The sequence below is a fragment of the Filicampus tigris genome, chromosome 5 (genome assembly GCF_054856515.1).
Source record: "Filicampus tigris isolate MCC_2025a chromosome 5, RoL_Ftig_1.0, whole genome shotgun sequence".
In the NCBI taxonomy this organism is placed as follows: domain Eukaryota; kingdom Metazoa; phylum Chordata; class Actinopteri; order Syngnathiformes; family Syngnathidae; genus Filicampus; species Filicampus tigris.
Genome location: NC_141221.1, coordinates 5,670,605 through 5,692,562, shown reverse-complemented (window position 1 = coordinate 5,692,562; position 21,958 = coordinate 5,670,605). Strand labels below are relative to the sequence as shown.

The following is a 21,958-nucleotide window of genomic DNA, read 5'->3' as shown; positions in this document are numbered from 1 at the left end:
AGGAGGAAGCAAGCAGTATTCTTAGCCAAAAACAAAGTACAGCTCTGTTCTTTGTTCTCCGCTGCTTCTCTCGCAAGCTGTAGGATGCAGTCATGAACCTCGGAAATATCCCAACTCAGCAAAACACAAATCCGACCACAACACAGATAACCCAATTCGTTACAATATGCTGTTGAACATTCAAAGATTTCAATGCCTATAAAGTGTAAATAATTTCATACAGACTTTAAAGTTACTGTATTTCATTATAAAAAGAGTTTTGATACAGTTAGCAATAATTGTAACTGTTATTGTATTTTTTTTTCCCATCACAGAAAGTGTATATGTACTGTAATGACAACTTGTCTTTAACTTGAATACTTAGATGTGTCATAGGCTGTTGCTGCTGAGTGTTATTATAAGAGTCATAATAATTTACAAAATTAAGAGATCTGTATTGTTAGTGTATTTTTTATTCTGGTGTAATTTCTTAGAATGTCACCCGAATGGTTCGCTTTTATTATTTAAAAAAAAAAAAAAAACATGTACCATTTACTTGTCATATTTTCAAAATAAACATATAAAAAAAAAAAATCAGGTTTTTGTACCGAAAATATACCCAACTGAAGTTTCCAAGAAACCGAACCGAAATGTGATTTAGCGTACCGTTATACCCCTACTACAGTATCTTCAAAACCCATATCGCATATCACATGGTATTCCAATATCGTGCAGCCCTAAATCGTTCTGCAATTTATCGTTGCCCATATTTCTGTAGTTCAAATCGGGTAGCAATCAGGCAAAATCCCTTCGACAAGATTGTCTATGCAGAAACCCTAAATCCTAAAATTTCTGCTTGAAACCAAAATGGCAAATGGACACACCTGCAAATTCTGCTTCTGAGTATGGTAAAGCCCTGAAAATGTCCATTAATTTAAGAGTGACGAAGACAACGAAACAAAGCAATTTGAAGCAGGCCCAAATGAGATGTTTATTTATATAGAGAGCAGGCACTCAAACAGTACAAGAGGGAGTTTGTGTGACAGTCAAAGCTCAGTAGGAGCAGGAAGGAAACATTTCAATAGAGCTGTACTATGCAAATGAGCGACCCATCAACAGATCACCCCCAAATTGAGTGCACGCACGGCTGCACATTCTCCAAAACAGTCCCGCTGGTTTGTTCCCAGCTGTCAGCTGCTGGATTCCGCCACACAAAAACAGCACGTTGCTTCTCGTTCAAAAAAGGTAAGAGTTGTGAATGGGAAACCCCTGCCAAAGCCTTTTCACACTCATCCAACTTCAAGACAAAAGTCAGAAGGACTGAAAAGAACAGGAAACACAAAAGATGTTTGACGGTGATGAAAGTGGGAAAATGAATGATGAATCCAGTAAACATTGTATTGTTATTTAAATGAATTTATGTAGCTAAATGTTGCTTATTTCATAACATTGTAATACTTTGAAATTGTATTTTATACTATTATCCTCCATTATTTTTATAAAAATGTAGTTTATTAAATACAATTCATGTTACATTTTGTCCTATAAAAATAACTTTTTTTCATAATATTTGACACAATTGGCTTTGAGTTTTATTTCATAACAGTTAATTCTTGTAAAATATGACAAATATATTTTATTTTTTCTTGTGGAATATGACTAAATACATTTTACAGGGCATTTTATAAATAAATCACTTTAATATAATTTAATTAAATGAGCTTTGCAGGGTTTTTTATATAATGTTTTCTTCTTGTAAAAATGTTATCTTTAAAAAGCATTTTATCAATTTCATTCCTGTAAGATATAGGGTTGGAAATATATTTCACCTTTTTTTTTCTTGTAAAATATTTATGCATTTAATAATAACAAAAAACCTTTTGGAATTGTATCTCAATGCATTTTTCTCGTAAAAATGAAACTTTAAAAATGGTTGTTTTATTTAGCAACATTTTAAATTAAGATACATTACTGATAAAATAAAAGCTCACAAAAAACATGTTTTGTTTCATCAAATTAAACCTGAATGTTTGGAAAACATTGGTCACACATAACAGACAACCATTCATGCTCACATGCTACTTAAATATCTCAACGGAAATTTACAAGGCATTAAGTAAAACACGGTACTGTTTCTTTTCCTCAAGAGAAACTGAGCACGCAACAGATGAATGAGAACACAAAATGCGATGGTAATCCCGGGGATGCTCAGTAGAGGATTAAGAACACAGGTCAACATCGACAGCAGCCGACAAGCAAATATTAAAGTGGCACATGGCGAGCTATGCCAGCAGAGGTACACAAATGTCAGGTGTAAGACGGGTCTGTCGCAGACCTACAGGAGAATATCCTCACAAGAGGGCCTGAGCGTGTGCCAAAACAAAAGGCTCACAGCTACAGCTGCCAGGGTAAAGAGATTGTCGCAAGACGGAGCAGGCGGAAAAAGAAGACAGGAACAATGTTGGCTCTTGAGCAAACTTGGAGTCCTAATCAGATGATTGAGTGGTCTGAATGATTGACCCATTTTAGTAACAACTCAACTATATGATTGACGTATGAGGGAACTGGGGAATTGAGTTAGAAATTGTTCAAAACTGAAGGTCTACATTATTTCAAGTCTAGAACAGGGAACTCAATAATGCACATCGTACTGGAAAAACATGGTTGGCATATAAATGAATATTGTCAGAAAACATTTTGTAAAAAAAAAAAAAAAATTTATTCATTCTTTCAAAAAATTAGCAAAGAAAATATACATACAAATGACAAATATAAATATAAAAATTGTAAAAAAAAAAAAAAAAACGTTTGAAATTAATGTGAATATTATTGCATTAAATAAATTATTTTACATTTTTGGTTGGTTTGAGATCAGTTGCCAGGGACAAGAACAACTATTTTTCCATTATTTTAAATAATGTAAGGGCAAAGACAAATATGTCAATGTCAAAAATGTCAATGTATATATTTTTATTATGATGTCATGCATACAATACTACGCCCAGCCCTTCATGGGCTTATAAAACACCAAACAAGATGACTCTGCACCAGGACCGAAAACAACAAGAGTAGCAGACAGAAATTCATGTCAAAAACAGTCAATATTGCCTTCTTTTCCAAGCTTTAGATATAAAATTTGCAATTGTAAAAACATCAAAATCAAAAAGCCATTTAATTGTTTCTTCATTTGACCAATAGAGCGTATCGTCGCTGTCATATGAAAAACACTTATCTCCATTTTTTTTCATTTTCTTATTTTTACATGAATCATGTTTCCGCGTTACAGGCGTCGTATTAAAGCGAAAATTAAAAAAAGTTTCCAAAATTGAAGATAAGCGTTTTTCACAGGACAGCGACGATATCAGGGTTCTGCCGTTCAAGATTATTAACCATGCACTCTCTTAGATCATCAAAGTGTACAATATAAAAGAAAATGAAATTCACTTTTCACATTCTTCAAACCACACATGTAATCTGTCATCTTCAGGAATATTATTTAATCGACCAGTTTCAATGGCCAGAGGGAGAATACCAGACCCCAACTGAGCAACCAAAGGTCTTTGACTTATCGATAAACGAGATTAAACATTGTTCAGAGGTAAAACTTTCCTTGATCTGCATATATATATATTCTCAGTTTGGGTTTTAACAAAATGCTTTGAAACCAGGTTTCTTCAAATTTAAGAAGAAGCTTGTTTTTAACAGAACTACTATTCCAACACGTTATTCATAAATAAATTTCATAACATCTTCAAAGATTGACAAACGCTTTTTTTTGACAGTATATTAGGTAATAGTTTAATAGGGTTTTGGTATTAGCAAATGAAAATAAAATGTATAGAATATACTGTCGATAATAGATAAACAAAAATATTAAATTAATAATAGACTCAAAATAAAATAAACACTTTATTTTTAGGTTAATATTAAAAAAAAGCTTTTTAAGATAAAGAGTATATGTATTTAAAAAAAAAAAAATATATATATATATATATATATATATATATATATATTTTTTTTTTTAATACTACAAAACAACAGATTCTAAATTATTTAATGGCTGAACGTTTTGAGGTTTAACTGGATATGTTGTTGTCTTATGTCCTTGTTTTGTATTTGTCTGTAGTTGTGTTCCATTACCACTTGCTGTCTTGGCGAGAACACTCTTCTAAAGGCGATTTTTAATTTCAATGAGGCTTTCCTGGTTATTATTTTTTTAATGTTATACAGTTAGAACAAAAAGAGAAGGCAATAAATACTAAATGTAAAAGGTTATATTTACACTCTGCTGCCCTTTTAAAAGTTTATTTTCCAACGCACGCACGCCGACTATGTGTACTCATCAAGTCGGTAAAGCCTCATTTAGTTATTCACATCACACTCAAAGTCGAGTGTTTCCTACAGCCTGAAGGCAGTCGCTTCATGCTGACTTTAGCACTACGCCACATAATTCCTCTCCAGTTCCACTGCCACAACTGATAAACTGAAAAGATGACAAAAATATACTCACTCTAATCCTTTGAAACTTTAATTAAGGACTTGGGAAGATGAAGCTTTTTTTTTTATTATCATTGTTCACATGCTCCATTTCGACTTAGCCACCATGAAAATTGAGCTTTGCAACTGTTTGAAACATTTTGCCCCCCCTCACAGCCACAATGTTCCACGTCAACAACTATGGACAATTTGCCGTGGGAAGATCAAAGACAAAATATTCTTGCAAGGATTGGAATACAGTATTTGGGTTACGTGCCTGAGTCAGTTTACACCTCGGTTTCGTTTTCACATCAATTTTTCAAGTTGTTGTGGTAGAACCTCCAAAGTCATCAGGGGTGCTAGTGGAAGTTGGTAGATGGAAACGCGAGCAGAATTCCATTTAAAATGCGAGGCGGACCGGCCTATAGGCGATTACTATATGTTCCAGACAGACAAAAAGACGGATAGACGGACGGTGGAAGTGTACCCCGGCTGCAAGCCGATCGGGAAATTTTAGTAAAATGCCCGCTCTGGAAATAAAATTATTTTATTTGTTGAACAGGCAGTATTTTAATAACATTTACCATAATCATGACATCAAGGCACCACTGGACACCACCAAATGTTTTCTGCTTCAAATACATCTGTTTGTGTCCACTAAGGATATTCTTCACCGCAAAACCTATGCATTTAACCTTTTAATGCTGGCTAAAATGAGGTCTAGCGAAGCGCATTATACACACAGCTCATGTGTTTAGGCTGATGTCAAAGTCCGAAATTTGTCCTAGAGTACATATAAATGACATCTGATAGGGAAATTTGACGTTTTAACTGCTTATATACAAATAATCTCCTGACCACCTATCTAGCTACCCTATGACCTAAGAGCAACATTAAACAACCAAGTACATATTTTTGCATCTGCCCATTTCTGAAAGTGTGTCTGTGAGTAAACCATTCTGCGCTAATTTACATAACCACCCCCACACCGAGTGTCTACGCTCATGACAAGATCAGAAAATACAGAAGCGCATTTAAGTAACTACATGACCTAAAACACTATCCCAGAGAGGCACTTTCTTGACGAGACACCCACATCTTCCATGGTTGTGAGGCCCCTGATAGCTTGTTCAAGTCAAAAGGTAAGCAGAGCTGCAGTGAGTTTTGTGGGATTTACCGATTAGTGGCGCTATCAGTTAACTTCTAATAACCGGCACACGTGATTGCTTGGTTAAGTTGTTGTGTCCATCTGCTACATACAAACAGTGTGGTATATGAACTGCTGGCTCCACAAGTAAAAGTGCTTTTATTCTCAGAGGACATTTTATATGGCAATCTGTCAATCTGCGCTGCACAATATCACCCTTTCCTGCAAAAAAAAAAAAATTGGAAAGGCAAAGTTGGTGTTCCCCAGTGTTGTTTTTACAGTAGCATAAGAAATATTGCCACAGAAGTTGAGGGCACGTGTTGCTACGAGTAAATGTGCCGTATATGTGTCAGGCCTAAGCGGATATGAAAAATAAGCCAAGACAACTATTGAGTTGCCTCCCCCCTGCGGGTCTCCCTCCTCGCTCACACTTCCTCGCCTCCCGCCTTCCCATAGACTATTATCCAATTAGGCGATCCTCATAGCTTGAATCAATGACGACACAGACACACCGACATGCTTGCCACACGCACGCATATGCACACACACTTAACACCTGTTTTCTGCAAGTATTGGGTTACTACGGCGATACATGATGGGCTGTAGGGAGTGAAATGTAAATAAAAGTGACAGGAGATGATCCACATTTAACTGACATGCATGTGAGAAAAATGGGAGCGTGGGAATACCCGAGTACATCAAAGCTAATAAACACTGCGCATACAAACACACACACGGAAAACCTTCAGGGTAGGGAGTGCAGTAAATCATTTGGATAAATCTTTTAAACGGATAATTTGCTGGAAATTAAAATCTAGATGGGTGACTCTATTGTTATCTGCGCCTGCATTGTTATAAGGTTATTATGTAGTGGCATTTTGCATTAACAGCATTATGGAAACACTTTTGGATCGTTTGGTATTTTACATACGGTGGAAGATCCATTGTCAAACATCAGTTTAAATGTTACTCTACAGAAAATAATGTACAGTACATTTATGAATTGTACAGAATGTTTTAAGGAACAGTTTAACATTAATAACATTCTTAATGCTAACATATAGTGTGAATTTGCATAGATGGGCTGGAAAAAAAAAAACTAGCACTGATATTGTGGAAATTTTAAACATTTAATAAAGTGATATTTTAACCCAAATTGTGCAGCGATACTGTACATACAGATCATATAACTTCACAGACAATATGTTCTGCGAAAAAATTAATAATGTCACTGTCACTCTCGGGATTAGCCATTAACAGCACTACACGCTAAGTGTATTAGTATTGGCTTGGTATAATAATGTATCTGCACGAATTAAATGTAATCACTTGCATTGTCCCAAAGTTACTGAGAAGCAATCTACGGACTACCGCGAAGTGGTACAAGCCATACGTTTGTCTTTTGACTCTGCGTCTGTACGGTTCCATCCTCCCTTGACCAACACGGACAAGTGTTTGCTGTTGCCAGTGAGCCAAATACAGAGGGGCAGGCCATCAGTGAGACTGGCCGACAAAGTGGCGGTGTGTTCAACACCAAGCAACAGGAAAGAAGGACAGGCTGCATTCACTGTGCAATCCATAAATGGGACTTAGTGGCCAGTGGGCACCATCATTAAGATTCAAAATAAAAATGAAAAGAACATTTGGTCTACCTAAATTCAAATTACACAAAGCAACATTTTTTGTTTGTTTATTTAAATCCATCTTGGAAAGAAACAGTATAGAAAATAGCAGTAGCAGTAAAACTATATGAATAAACTAATAATTATATGTATATATTTTTTTAAATCATTAATTCAAAAAATTGCACAGTCTGTATTATCAGGGTTGTTCCCGAAGGAGTAATAGGGCAAAACCGACGGAAAAAAACACAGTAGTCACCAGCTACAAAAAAAGTTGTATGCAGTTACAATCCTACAAAAATAAAGTGTTCATTTTCTCATTTTTTTTCCCCTTAATTGTCCCTGTTGACGGACACACTCAAAAAAGAAAGTCAAAGAATTAGGAGAATAAATGAATACAGGTTGACTGAGAAAAGTAAAGTGATTCTGCGAGAAAAACGCAATCATACAAGAAAATGTTGAGTTCATAGGGAAAAAAAGCTGTGCTTCATGTATTGTTTGGAGTAGTGATAAAAAACAATTATAATAATTGCAATTTTAGTCCAAAAAAGTCAACCTTACAAGAGTAAAGCTATGATTTCATGAGAATAAAAACAATTGTCATTTTATGAGGAAAACGGTTTCGAGTAAATACAGAAGATACTTTTCTGCGAAATAATGCAGTGAAATTACTAGGATGACCAAAACCAAACCACTGAGCAATTAGATTTTAGCGTTGGTATATCACAGTCATTTATGACAAATTGCTACATCACAGCTTTATGTTAAAGTTGATAAGGAAAATAGTTTATAATTTTTCAGGATTTTGAGGTGGTCTGTGGCCCTCTATGCCATTAGAATAGATCTGCCCCTGTACTGAGCAAGTCTCCACATTCAGAACCAAAAGAAGAACCATCTGAGCTAAGATGCCATTTTATAAAGCAGATACTTGAGGATGATTAACAATATACAGTATGTTCACAAATCAGACGTTGACATGAAGCAAAGCGAGCTTTGCTTTGGAAATGGAATTGACTTTATGAAGAGAAATGTGGCTGCCATTTTAGTTTAGTCACTTATGTTTGCAGACAGTATGTGGCAAGGGTGTTACAGCGAGTAAGTATGCTGTTGAAAAACATAATAAAATAAAAACCTTTTTTTTTTTGGCTATAAACCGCAGATTTCCACAACAACACTAGATTCATTCCATATGAAAAAAATCAGAGTGTGGGGTAGTAATTAACTGTGATAGAGTGCAGTAACACTAGCTCAGCTTCTCATGGCTGACATGTAGATATCTTTAGACAGCAAGCTAGTTGTGACTGAATCAGCAGCATGACAACAACAAAAACAACAACACAAGGCGCCGTACCTTCTTGCACAGCCTGGAATGGGTTGTTCCCGTCCACGAATTCCACAGAGATGGTTATCTTCTCCGTCTCCAAGATCTCATTGTTCATGTTGAGGTCAGCGACGGCGAGGCGGAAAACCTCGTCGTCCTTCCGTGCCGACTCGTCGAAGATGGCGCCTATCAACGAAAAATTGGACAGAAGTGCTGAATCCTTTACTAACACATTTTGTTTCTTGTTTTGGGGGGTTGGGTCTGCTGCATACAGTAGATCCATAAGAATATACAGTACAAACAAATATTAAACTGTTGTAGCCTTCCATTACTTACTTGCCCAGAAAACCACAGGACCACTAATTGTGTTGCACAAAGCAGTGAAGTGCAATGACTGCAAAGTGTGTGTGCATGTGTGAGAGAGAGAGTGCAATTGACTGCGGGTTATATTAATAACCAGAAAGGTTACACTCACTGATTAAGTTGGCAAAGCTGTGCCTGTAATTGGTGTTGTATTGCTCAATGAGAAGTCTCACGCTAGCACGGCAGAGCAAATATCACCAAAGTCCCACAGAGGGTAGGAAGATAATGAAAACCGTATACAATTCTAGAAAACATCAGATCACTTGCATATGATAAAATCTTCAAGCAAATGTATGATCATTCTTAGCTAGTAGCTAATCCATGTCTGATAAAAATATGACAGAAATTTACAGACAAATGTGCAAGTTCTAAAGAATGGAACTGGGACAGTAGCTTATTGTGCCCACCTGACAAGGCATTAGCGCGGCGGGCATCAGATTTGACTAGACTTATAATTTCATAAATAGCTGTGGCTAGAGAGCAAAGCATGGAGAGTCTCTGCCTTTGAACGGCACGGACACAGTCATTCTATAGGGCAACTGAGCATGGCCACCAGCATCTCAAAATGTCCTCACTTTCACTTATTGTGGGAGGTTTGCTGTCTTGGAGGCAACCCGTTTCTTTTTTGACGATTGTGCCATGCTTTTGTGATTGAATACATTATAATACCGTACATTACATCGTATGTGGGGCTAAATTTCTTTTCGTGTGAATGTGGATGTGAAATGTCTGTCTATATGGGCACTGGGTTTGACATTGTTAAGTTGGTGCATATCAGGATGACGCTAAAATAATAGCATAAAAATATGGCTTTGTGTTTATTCTTATATCTACAAAATACCCCAGTTTTGTGTTGCTCATTTCATTCATGCACTTTATATTTTCTACGGTGCCTGCTGAATGTTTAAGAATTGACATAGTCACCATATGCTGCCAGCAAAGGTACATAAAAATACACTGTGCATTTGCGTTCGTTAATGTCGCATTTTATTAAGCAACCTGGTCAGTAAAAAGTCCATGGAAGAAATAAGGTGGGGGACCACTGGTGTAGATCACCTATACCGTCACTGAAATATTTATGATACCGACTTGCTTACCCTCAATCACAACCTATTTCCATTATTTTGAACTCAGAAAAAAAAAATCAAGTGTTGAACCTTAAAGGTTCAACCACATAACGACCACCTGATGGTGGGTCCTAATTCACTTTGCACTAAATTTGATTAACCTTCAGAAAGGACACCTCAAGTTTGAAATGCGACTGCAGTTTGAAGGGCCGCCGTAAACGTCAAGCTAACTGCTGCTTCATCAGAAGTCCTCATGAAATATGCATCCTTCAATAATGGGAACCACCAGCGTTTGGCAACAGTAAACACCTTCACTCTGATTGAGTATTTGTTCTTTTAATAATAACAATGCAATATAGATGAGTCGTGACAAACTTGCAGTAAAATTGCTCGGACCACGCTGTGTACAGACTCAGCGATTAATTTGTTCTAAATCACACATATTCTATCTATTGGCTAACATAATTGCAATGCCATTTCACACATTTTGTGGGAGTAATTCTCTCATCTTCATTTTTCAAGTACACCATACCCAAATTGCTTATTCAACCCAGGCCTTACAATACCCAACCCGAACCCTAACCTGATCCCAAACACCAAGGGTGGAGCTACAGTAAGTGGTGGCCAAACTCGACATCTAACCCTCAATAAAAATATAATCCCTCAACCTATCCTAACTCTGACCCCTTAGGCCTAGAAACGCCAATCTGATGTCGGAGGTCGTGTAGCGCCGTGGCATCTGATTGCGCTGTGTGATTGGTGTAGTGGCCACCGTCGTAGCGCCGTAACCCGTCAGGAAGCATCTGTGGGCGTTTGAGCATGTTGAATCGGCGTCGCGAGTCGTGACATTTGGTCACTGTGATTGGCTGTTAGCTAGCAAATCAGCGGGAAGTGACAAATGCGGATAAACAGTGTGCATGCCTTTGCTGCCTTAATCTTACAAGTACAAGAGAGAGGGTTGACAATGTAAGTATTTCACGATACCGTGTCAAGAAAGTGAGAGTTTACTTCGCATGGGAGTTCATCGTGAGCGAAGAATATAGCTGAATGCATTGTTTACGTTTTTATAATCTGCCCCCGACCAATAGCTTTCCGGTTGGATTTTTCTAACCATGAAATAGTGACTACCGCCACCGATGGTATGGAATGGTATTACATCTCACGCATGAGCCGAAGGTACTTTAATGGTTAGCCTCGCTGTGAGTCGTTGCAATGTATTTTTCCAGCGTGACGTGCCGACAGCCGGCCCGACGCCACATGGGGTAAGCGTCTGTCACTGTTGGCCAATGTCGGATTGGTCTAGCTAGGCCTTAAAATGCCTTACTTTAACCGTAATGCTGGAAGCTGCCAACAGTTACTGTAACAGAAAATTAGTAAAGCCAACACATCCATGTTGAAAGTTCATGGTCTGATCAGTCAAATTCATATTCAAGATTCATGTCACTGTATGTGCACCATGATTCTTAACTGCAAAGACAATAGACAACAATGGATTGGACAACATCTTACACACGTTGAATCACTCAGTCCATGTACAGTATTTCCAAAAGTCTGTCTGGCCAATTTGAATGCAGGCATTGGATGCAATGTATCAAAACAAAAATACAATAAAATAGAGTGTCTAAGTACTTTTAGCTAAGAAGTATTGATCAAATGTCTGCTGTTGTTCAAGTGCTTTGGTATTCCTCTCCTTGTTTGTTTTTTGATAAAGAGCAGAGAAATAAACGTGTTTGTCCTTGGGCAGCTTCAAAAGCACTTTGGTTGCCAAAAGTGAAATGAAAAGCCACGAGAAGGAGGCGGGGAGGTGGGGTTGTCAATAGGAGGAATGTGTTTTTGTTCTACATGTATTAATTTACTGCCTACCTGAAACGTTTGTATGCTTGTCAGCTCAATCACCATAAAACTCAACAATGTCAAACAAGCTGAATAATTTATCTTTATAGATTGAGATCGTTTAGCAAATGAAGGAATGATCATGAGCTGAGCTTCATGTACTCGTTGTATATCTGCACTAAGGACACACTTCTCAACCAAGGGAGGGCATTAATGAATAGATTAGATTTTGGTTCATTAAGAACTTTGTGATGTTAGATTGTGTGGTTGCTGTATCGTGTAGCAATGAAGGCATGGTCGGATTGCATTGTAGAAACAGAAACTACTTCATTTCATCTATCCATTTTCTATACCGCAGATGACCTGCAGCCTATTCCAGCTGACTGAGCAAAAGGTGGACCATGGGCTGGTGGCCAGCAGGGTACATTTAGACAAACAACAATTTACACAAGATAGACAATTTAGACTAGAGGCTTCACTGAATCTAACATGAATGTTTTAGGAAGCCTGAGTGCAAACATGGGAAGAACATGCAAAGTCAACACAGGAAGGCCTGAGACTATATTCAAATCCAGAACTTCGGAACTTGTAATGTATCACCAGTGTAAAGTGAGGGAACACCAAGATAACATTGAATGGTCAATGCAGCCGGTGAAGTTTATTCTTTGCAAGGCTCTCATTCCTCCATACAGGGATTCTGGCGTAAAACATGCACCGATAACAGTGACTTCAGCTCAAAAGGAACAGAAGTTGTCAATAACATTGGCAACCCAAGATCGCGAGAGGCGATTGGGAGTCCAGGTTTTCCCCCCTTGGTTTGTATCCCTAATTGCCCGTCACTACAAGAAATTCTCCCGAAGTCAGTTTTACATAGCAACATGAAATGTGCTAAACATATCTCATGTCAAGAAGCCATGATGGAAAATACACAGCAAGTTTACCATTGTGGCTTCAAGCGGCTATTTTAGAGTTAATTTGGGTGTTTCCCACGGTGCTTCAATACGAATGTGTCCGATAAACTCCAGTTTCACTTGTCAAAAATTATAGCACTGTTGACAAATACTCCAAAGACGTGCTTATATGCTTCCCTACATCAAAAGGTGCATTCATGAGTCTGGAACCAACTTTGCTGAAAAGTGGAGCAGATTATATTTTCATACTTTGTTTTTCATACCTGTAATTATTGTGCAATATGGATTTTACCAGGTAATTTATAGCTATGATGTTTCAGAGAAAAAAAATCCACCTTTTGCTGAACCAAACCATTAATTCATAATTATTACTAAATAGATTACAATATGAATCAGCACAAAAGAAAATGATCTAGAAAAGCTTAATTGCATCTCTGATAAAAATAAAATGGAGTCAAAATGTTTTTGATCAGTGTAACTGTCATCAAATTCTATAAATGCAAGTCAGCTTGGGATAGTGAGAAAGATAAAACAACATTTTTGAATGCACAAAAAACATCTTATTTTAATTAAATTAACAAATAATTGAGACTTGAGTCATTGTGTCATTTAAAGAGGTTTATACTAATGAGCCTTAATTACTCATAACCATCAGTCCTGACATCACGGGTGGCAGAGTTATTAAACAGATGTTTAAACAGTTAGCAAACAATAAGATTATTTCCCCATCGCGTGCCTTCCAGGAGCTCCAAGCGAAACCCTCCGCATTGCACCCGATGTCTCAAGATTGCATCAACTCATCAGTACTGGTGAAATTAGATAACCAATTCTCCAGCTACTATTTCACACTGACAACTATTTTAATTTTAATTTATGTCAACTTTATTTAACCAGGAATGTCGCATTGTGATTAAAATGTCTTTATAAAGGGAGTCCTGGACGAGAGGCAGCTAACTATATTCAAGAGCACCGAACAGGAAATGGACCCCTTTGAACAGATGCGACTACCGGTACTTTTTTTTCCCAAAGCGCTTTACATTATTGCTTCTACTTAAGCCATTCACAATCACCCACATAGTGGTAGTGGTGCCATAGATGCAAAGTGAGGTGTCAGATCTGCCCGTCGGGAGCCATTCAAGCTTTCTCCGTCTTGCCCAAGGCCACTTAGACGACAAGGATGTGAAGATATAGATCACGGACCATCCGTTTTGGCAATGTAGCGCAACCACTTGGTTGGTAATATGTCAAAAACGCCGACAGACAAGACGAGAATGATGACAGACACGTGGACGGAGGTTGACGTACAGCAGGTTGAGTAGCAAACCAAAGAGGTTGCTGTCTTGTCTGTATGATGAAAATGTGGTGGCTGTGGCGAGAGATTATGAATGGAAAAGGTTTTCGTCCTGTATGGGTCCAACGCCAACAACGGGGTGAAATAAATAGGCATAGGAAAAGCAGAAACGTCAGTGGAACTCTCAGGATTCATGATAGCGACTCTTGGGGGGGGGGGGCGGGGGGGGACAAAAAAATTAGAATGATTCACCGTGGGTCAAAAATAGTGTACCGTCATGCCATTATGGAACAAGACTGTTGGTACAACATTAAATAATTTTAGGCTGGGATTACACAGTGACACATTCCGCGTTTTTGCTCTCAAGTAGTGCATTTGCGATATGCATCTTGGCAGAGTGAAAAAGGGGCACGGGGGAAAGCTCATGGAATGGGATATCTTATAATAACATTGAAATCAGGCAACTTCTAAATGTGGATCTTCTATCTGCCAGTGTGAATACAGCATAAATGTACAGATGAGCTATATCCTTTCAATGAGAGCTTGATGTCATCGTCCCTCTTTTATAGCATGCTGTATAATTTGTGACTTTGCTATTTGCAGATATTTTTTATGGAACACATCGGTCGGTCATGGTAATCTCCTCTATACTGCGTAAATTTACGATTCATAGCATTCATGTTTTATGGATTTTTAGAGTACACTAAAACACAATGGGCCCACTCATGCAGGAGCTAGCGTCAGCCACAGCTCACACCCAGCCACTCACACGCAGACTCACCAAAGCCACTTGCTAACCCACCAGGCCCCGCCTCTTAACGGAGCATATTTACACACAGACACAACAATACAAACAGTATTTGATATAAACATTGTGTGTGTTTTAGGAAGTTTAAATGTGTTTGAACCATGTGCAAGGGGCAAAACCATATATCGCAGATTTTCACCAATTGCAGGTGGGTATAGAATGTTTCCAAACAGATGAATGTGTGCTCACTGTAAATCTAATAAAGAGCAACTTGAAATGTTTGGGGGAACAAAAAGTAGCCGCTGGGACCAGTTTCCCCTCCCGGTCAACCTGAAATTTGGTGGACATGCCTATCATATCAGGAAGCTTGAAAACATCTCTAGAACCATTGCCCATAATTGAACATGAAGTTGTCCACTGTGGGAAAATTCCAAAGATTGTGCTTGAATTAAATGGGACTAATGAATTTGCTCAAATTACAACGAGGTTTCCTAGATGGAGGGGCGGCACTCGATTGCAAAAAACATTTATGCTAACGTCCTATGCGGGAGTAGCATAGCATCGTAGTTCAATGATCATTGTGAGGATTCTGTCATGTTTGGTCTGTTTGTTTGGGTTTTTTTTGTTTGTTTTTTTTAGTTTTGTTTTCTCAGTATTTCTGTCTGTCTCATCAATGATGTAGCATGTAGCAGCTTTTCCCTGCATAATAAGAGTCTTTTTTTTTTTCTCCATTTTAAAATTGTATCTTGAGCGGTTTAACTGCATGATTGCTCTGAAACATCAGCCAGACTTTTTTTCCCAAGTCAACCCAACTACTGTATGTGTCATCTCAAACCCAGATAAATGGGGAGAGTTGGAGTCAGGAAGGGCAGCCATCTATAAAAACGGTGTCAAAACTTAAGTGGAAATGACCTTTAAAATTGGAGAAAGCTCACCTAAAGCAGCGGTGCCAAATTCGGAATTGTTGCGGAGAAGAAGGTCTAAGTTAATGAACACAAAATTACGTCGGAAAAGTATAGCAGCTATTATAGATCTCGGTCAATTTATGAATTGGCATTTTTTTGTATTATGTAATGTCAAATTCAACTTTTTTCCTGCATAATGAAGGGTCCACGTGTTAGCTCTTAAAATTGTGTCTTGTGGAATTTACTACATACATTTACTTTACAACACAGCAACGTGTATACAGGACAGTGAAAAAGCCAGTACATCCCTTAGTATATTAATGAAGAAATCCTCAAGGTAACCTGACTTGTGCAAGTGAGAAATTTCTTCTTTGCCATCCCCTCACCTTCTTTCATCACGGTTTCCCACTTTAATTTGACCCATCGTTAAGTAGGCAAGCGGCCAGAAGGAATTTCCAGTCATAGTTCACTTCGCACCCTGAGTCTTTTCTCATGCTGTCACCATACCTCCGGCAAGGTCGTTTGCTATTGCTAGAATGTCTCTTTTCCTCCGAAGTAGTAGAGCTCTGCCTTGTTCGCACATCGTGAAGCGCTAATGCTGATAGACTTGGCTTTACTTCCCCCCCACACAAATCAACTCTAGGTGGATGGAGGTCTGGATTCTGCACCGTGCCCCACCTTCTCTATCATTAGCCAACAGCTTGAACACTATCTGAAAGTAACTGATTCAACTAAAGGCCAGTCGCCATTCAGTAAACCAGTCACAGATCCAGGAAAGTGAAGGACGGACAGTTGACGACTTTGTTTCTCAGACTGCAGTCATATCGGCTAGCCGTCAGTTGTGTGTGTGTGTGTATGGGTGTGCGTGTGTGTGCGGGGGGTGTTAAGGGGCAATGATTCTTAGATGTCAGTAAGGCAGGCTATACAGAAAAATAATCCGATTTTGAGTCCCCTTCTGACCAAAACCAGCAAAAATCAGATAATCTGAAGGCTCCAAAGATTATCCTGACAGATTTTTCTGTGGTGTGAGACATTTATTCTGTACCTTGATTACCAGAGCTGGGCACTTGACCCTTCTTTGCCGGTCAGACCCCATCCCTCCGGCCGTGACCTGGGTACCCTTCCGGCCTGGACCCTCCGGCCTTAATCATAAAAACCCCCCAAAAGGGTGAGGGATGCTGTCGGCTTTTGCCTGTGATAAATATACGGCATAAAAATCAGCACATCTAAAACGAGGCATCTAGGGAATTACAGTATACAGTACTGGTACATATCTAAAAATGGATGCGGAAAAGTGGGGGGAAACACATTTTTACCTGCTAGAGCGTTTGTTTTTTTTCTAAAACAGCGTCATGAGTAACGGTGAAAAAATGGTTCCTGTAATGGTTCTCTACGTTAGGTCAACGAAAATTATGTAGCGGAAGGCAGAAGATGTGTGTGCGCAGAGAGAAGTTCCACTAGTGGTGTTCAAAGGGTATGTGTGTGTTCCCTAGAGGGGGTGGCACCAGGCAAGGTCCCCGGGCATCCGAGCAGCCCATGTGTTCTAAACCGAAAAATCGGAATATGAATACATGTACCATTACATACCTAATAGTTACAATAAAATATTTTTTTTTATTGTTGGAGGGGTCATCAGCGAGGATAATCAAGCCAATAATGCTGTGATTATGACACAAAATAACATTGAATCAGTAAGCAAGCTGACTAAGGGAGACTGATGCCTGATCAACAAATAATGGTCATCAGCAACTACAGAAATGGAGGAACAACTTGTTTGAACGATTTGTTTGAGTGTTTACGTAATGTTTCTTACCACAGTAGAAACGACAGGGACAAGAGTTGCAACTGCAATGGAGTTACTGGATGATAACAGCCTAGCGCCCATCTTCCTCCTTCTTCATTTAATTTTCCAGATGAACTGTGGCACATCACTGCCTCTGTAAGCTCAGTCTGCATACTAAAACCTTTTGTTTTGGGGCCAAAATTCTTGATAAAAATATCTGTTTTAACAAGTTTAATACATAGTGTAGAATAGCCTCTGCCTGTACTGTATATCCTCGAGGGAAGTGTGACTCCTTCATTCTGCTCTCCCTAAAACCATATATTTTACATAAGAATTGTTTTGTCAAGCTTGGAATTTCGGCTTCAGCTCTCATTTTTATTCCTTCAATATGTCACCTTGCCGCCACGAGTTAACCTTTTCTAAGATTTCTTCCTCCTCGCATTTAATGCAGCCCACCTCTCTTCTCTTCATTCTACTTTCTGCTTTATAGTTTTCTCTTACATTTATTCATTTTTCTCAAGCAATCTTCCGCCGGGGCCTCAATTTCCTTCAACAGGTTTTGTTCCCCTCCTCCTCTTACTCCTCCTCCTCCTCTTCTTCCTCATTCTCCTTGCTTTTTTTTTTTTTTTCTTTACACTGCACTCCAGCACATTGTCCTCACTTTCCCATTTCCTTTCCGCACCATTGTTATTTACACAAGTGTCATTCTTCTTCTCATTCTCCCTGCTCAATAGCTCTCATACTTGTTTCTTGCTGAAATGACTTGCACTTCAGCGCACATTTTACTCAGACAAAACTTGAGAAGTTCACGAAGGATTAACACTTTAATTACCTCTGTCAATCAAGTTGTCATAAATGACATTGCTTGCCCTCCAGCAATTTTTAATACTGTATCTACAGTATAAATACCATCTGATGAGGTGTCACACAGTGTTGCAACCAGTTTCCTAATTCCTGTATTTATTCCCATTGGCGTCGAGTTGATCAGATTCTCAGCCAGAGAGCCAATTCAAACTCAAAATGTAGATTGGTGTGCGTGTGTGTGCGTGTTTTTTACTTGTTTACATTACATAACAGTTACATTACATAACGGTTGATTTAATTTTATGCTTGTGTGACAATTATTGTTAAAAAAAAAAAATCTGACTCTGCTTTATGATAGCGATACTCTGGATTCAGGGAAATTATTATTCCAAATTTGCTTTGTAATTGATCTAAAAATGTCTCTGTGTTGGCCGGGGACTGTGCTCAAAATGTCAGCGGGGATAGGGTCCAGCCGCCAGCAAACTACAATTTTGTTTTGAGAGTCAACCAAATCAAAGGTTGACCTGGGTCACAAAACGGGTTGTGGTCAAACTTTGCAGTACCACTGTAGTTTATTGGGATTGCCTAATTTTGCTTAATTTTTTTTTTTTTAAAACGCATTGGAATAAAACCTTGAAATCCGGCTGTCATGCATTGAAGCCAGACAGTTTAAGCACTTTGTGTTTAAAGATCATTCTCCTGATTAATGCTGAACATTTAGGAGGATTTGGCCTGAAGTACGGGTAAGAGGCCTGCAGATGTGCACACGTCACAAATGTTACATTACATTTCAGGGTGCGATGCAACTGGATAATTCCCTCTAGGCATACGCATCTTCCCCTCACCATCCAAACCGAATATTATACTACAGTGTTTTTTTTCATCATTTTCCATCCATCAATCCATTTATCCATTCTAAATGTGTCCTTATTACACAACCAGTCTATTCCAGCTGACTTTGTGCACCAAAGACCGGTCAGCAGTTAATCACAGGACAGAGACGAAAAACTTTTCACATTCACACCTCAACACAATTTAGAGTCTTCCATTGACCTGCAAGTTTTGGTAATTTGGGAGTACCCAGAGAAATCCAATGCTTCCGTGTCCTAGCAAATCCTACACAATCTACCAATACAGTAGAACATTTAGGGTCAAATATGGATATTGCAAATAATGTTACCAGCATTGGAAGACTCCTGGCTCGCCCCTGGTTCAACAGCGTATCCTCTCTGCTTGGTACGGCACGGTAATGGTAATTCAGATAGTAATGTAAACTTGGTGCCGACTTGGTGAAGCAGAACGCGGCTCATAATGTTAGTTATGTATTCCTTGTTCCAAGTACACTGGAAACAAGTGTGCTGTTTGTGCTAGCGTTTCATATAAGTGGCACAGCAGCCATGCTTACATTCGGACAATATTTTAACATGAGACTTCCATGTTTATGGAAAACAAGTGTTTTCCATACATATATTTACTGTTAACGTTTCAAAACCTCAGAATTTCAAGGCTGCCGATCTAAGGACACTAATATAAAAAAATATCGGTACGTCAATAGACTTCCTACTTATCCTCTCAACCCACATCATTGCAGCCTGCCGTTTCCCCTCTTCATGACCCTCTTCTGTTACTTCCATCACCCGCTCTGTCTACTCACCTTCTCTTGCCCCGTGCTCTTGTCCTTTACGCCCCGGTACAATCATCATAGACCCTGGAGGCTTTCCCAAAGAAGCAGATCAGTGTCTAAATAGCCATCCTCCCTGACCTCGACACAGGCAGCTGAAGCTGCGGCTTAAGAGGAATTCACTCAATGCTCGGCTTGCCAAGAAATACAGTAATATACAGAGACTGTGCACACAAAGAGAAACCAGTACTGTATAGCACAAGGAAACAAACAAACGCCAACGCCCTCATGCATACAGGTGCCGCTCATAATAAGGCCGCCTGTACGTAAGAGACAGCAGAGTCGCGTTTGAAATCTACAGTAGATATGATTAGGAAAACTGATGACTAGATCAACATGGCATTCACCTTGCGCCTCGCTCTCTCAAATTAACTTTGGCTTCCCAATTTGCACTATTCTCATCTGCCCACACACTCACAGAGCAGTGCTGCTGAGTTGCCCTCATTTTTCTTACGTCTTGGTTTATCATCAGTACACAAAGCTTCAGACTCAAAACCCCCTCGCATCCACTCCCTGTATACAGCTTCAGATCATCATCAAGCATGATGTTGGGTCAGCTCAGTAAGTAAGCATCTAAAGGATTAGTGCTTTTATTTGGGCTTTCTTGTGATCTCATCAAAGAAGAGATCCAAAGAACAATTGTAATGATAAGCATAGAAATGGAAATATAACTTACTGCGACATGGGTTCTGCCTGATCCCTACAATATGAGCATTACAATAATTGCATATCCAACCATTTATTTATGGGTCTCAGGGAGAGCTCAGCTGGAGCCTATCCCAGCTAACCTCGAGTGAGAAACTGGGTACACCCTAGCCTGGTCACCAGCCAGTCGCAGGCCACGCAAAAACAACCATTCACGCTCAAATTTAGAGTCCTAAATGAACTTGAAGTACATCTTCTTGAAGTGTAGGGGGGAAACCGGAGTACACCGAGGAAACCGGTGCAAGTATGGGGGGAACATGCAAGCTCTAAGAAAGCTGACATCGAGATTGGAACACCGAACTTCAGAAGTGTGAGGCAGATGTGCTAACCATGCGCCATTACAATTCATTAAATGTCAGTTATATCAAGAAGCACTTTAATGTTGCCCAGGAAATGCCAAGTTAAATAGACTTATTACACACAGCATAACATGTATTTATTCTTCCAAGGGCGAGTAGTTTCAACCAGATTGTGTTCCGCTGCGGAGATGCCACTCACCACTTACATGAATCTAGTTCGCCTCCCTTGTGTTCTCCTCTCAGTAGCCTCCCACTACATGTCCTACTTATTACTAATGTACACGCACAGGCTACCTTCCCGATGAACAGCGAGTCTGTTAAAAAGTCATAAAGAGCATAATAAAATTCCATCTGCAAACCGATTAGCGGTGGGAAGTCCCAAGGGGGTCCCCCACATGCACCGGTGGAAACTCCATTGAAGATCATCGCTTTTTTTTTTTTTTTTCGTTCCTATGACTTAAGTACGGGTCAGACAGTCTTGACAGGCTTGTAATGAATAGTGACATTTTATTAATTGTTCGCTGGTCATTACAAGGCCACGACAGGCTCCTCCGTGAGCACATGATGATGGATTAAGATCATGACATCTCTCAGCCGCTTTCATACAGAAAAAAAAATTAAAACCAGGAAGCAATAAAACAATGGATTCATAGTAATAAAGGGGATAAAGGACATCCATCCATCCATCAAATTTTCAACACGACTTATACTCGTGGCATGTGAGCTGGAGCTTACGCCAGGTGATGCAGTACACCCTAGACTGGTCTACATCCAATCACAGGGCACAGAGATTACATTCATACCTACAGTATGGACAATAATGAATCTTCAATTAACTTAACATGCATGATTTTGGAATGTGGGAGGAAGTCGGGAGTATCCTTCAAAAACCCATAAAAGCACAGGGACAATACAACTACACACAAGAAGACTGTGGCAAAGATTTGAACCCATAGCCTCAGAATTGTGAAGGAGCTGACTACTATTCCAGTGTACTGCCACTCTCCCCTCATAAAAATAGCA

At 39.1% G+C, this 21,958-nt stretch overlaps 1 protein-coding gene across 4 annotated transcripts in view; it reads right to left on the bottom strand.

Moving 5' to 3' along the window:
- grid2 (glutamate receptor, ionotropic, delta 2) overlaps positions 1-21,958 on the bottom strand; it is a 440,886-nt gene that overhangs the window by 355,599 nt on the left and 63,329 nt on the right. For all 4 annotated transcript variants that reach the window (XM_086031022.1, XM_086031021.1, XM_086031025.1 and 1 more), the window contains exon 2: positions 8,576-8,731. In XM_086031022.1, the coding sequence (XP_085887148.1) occupies positions 8,576-8,731 (156 nt within the window). The remainder of the gene's footprint in view (positions 1-8,575; positions 8,732-21,958) is intronic.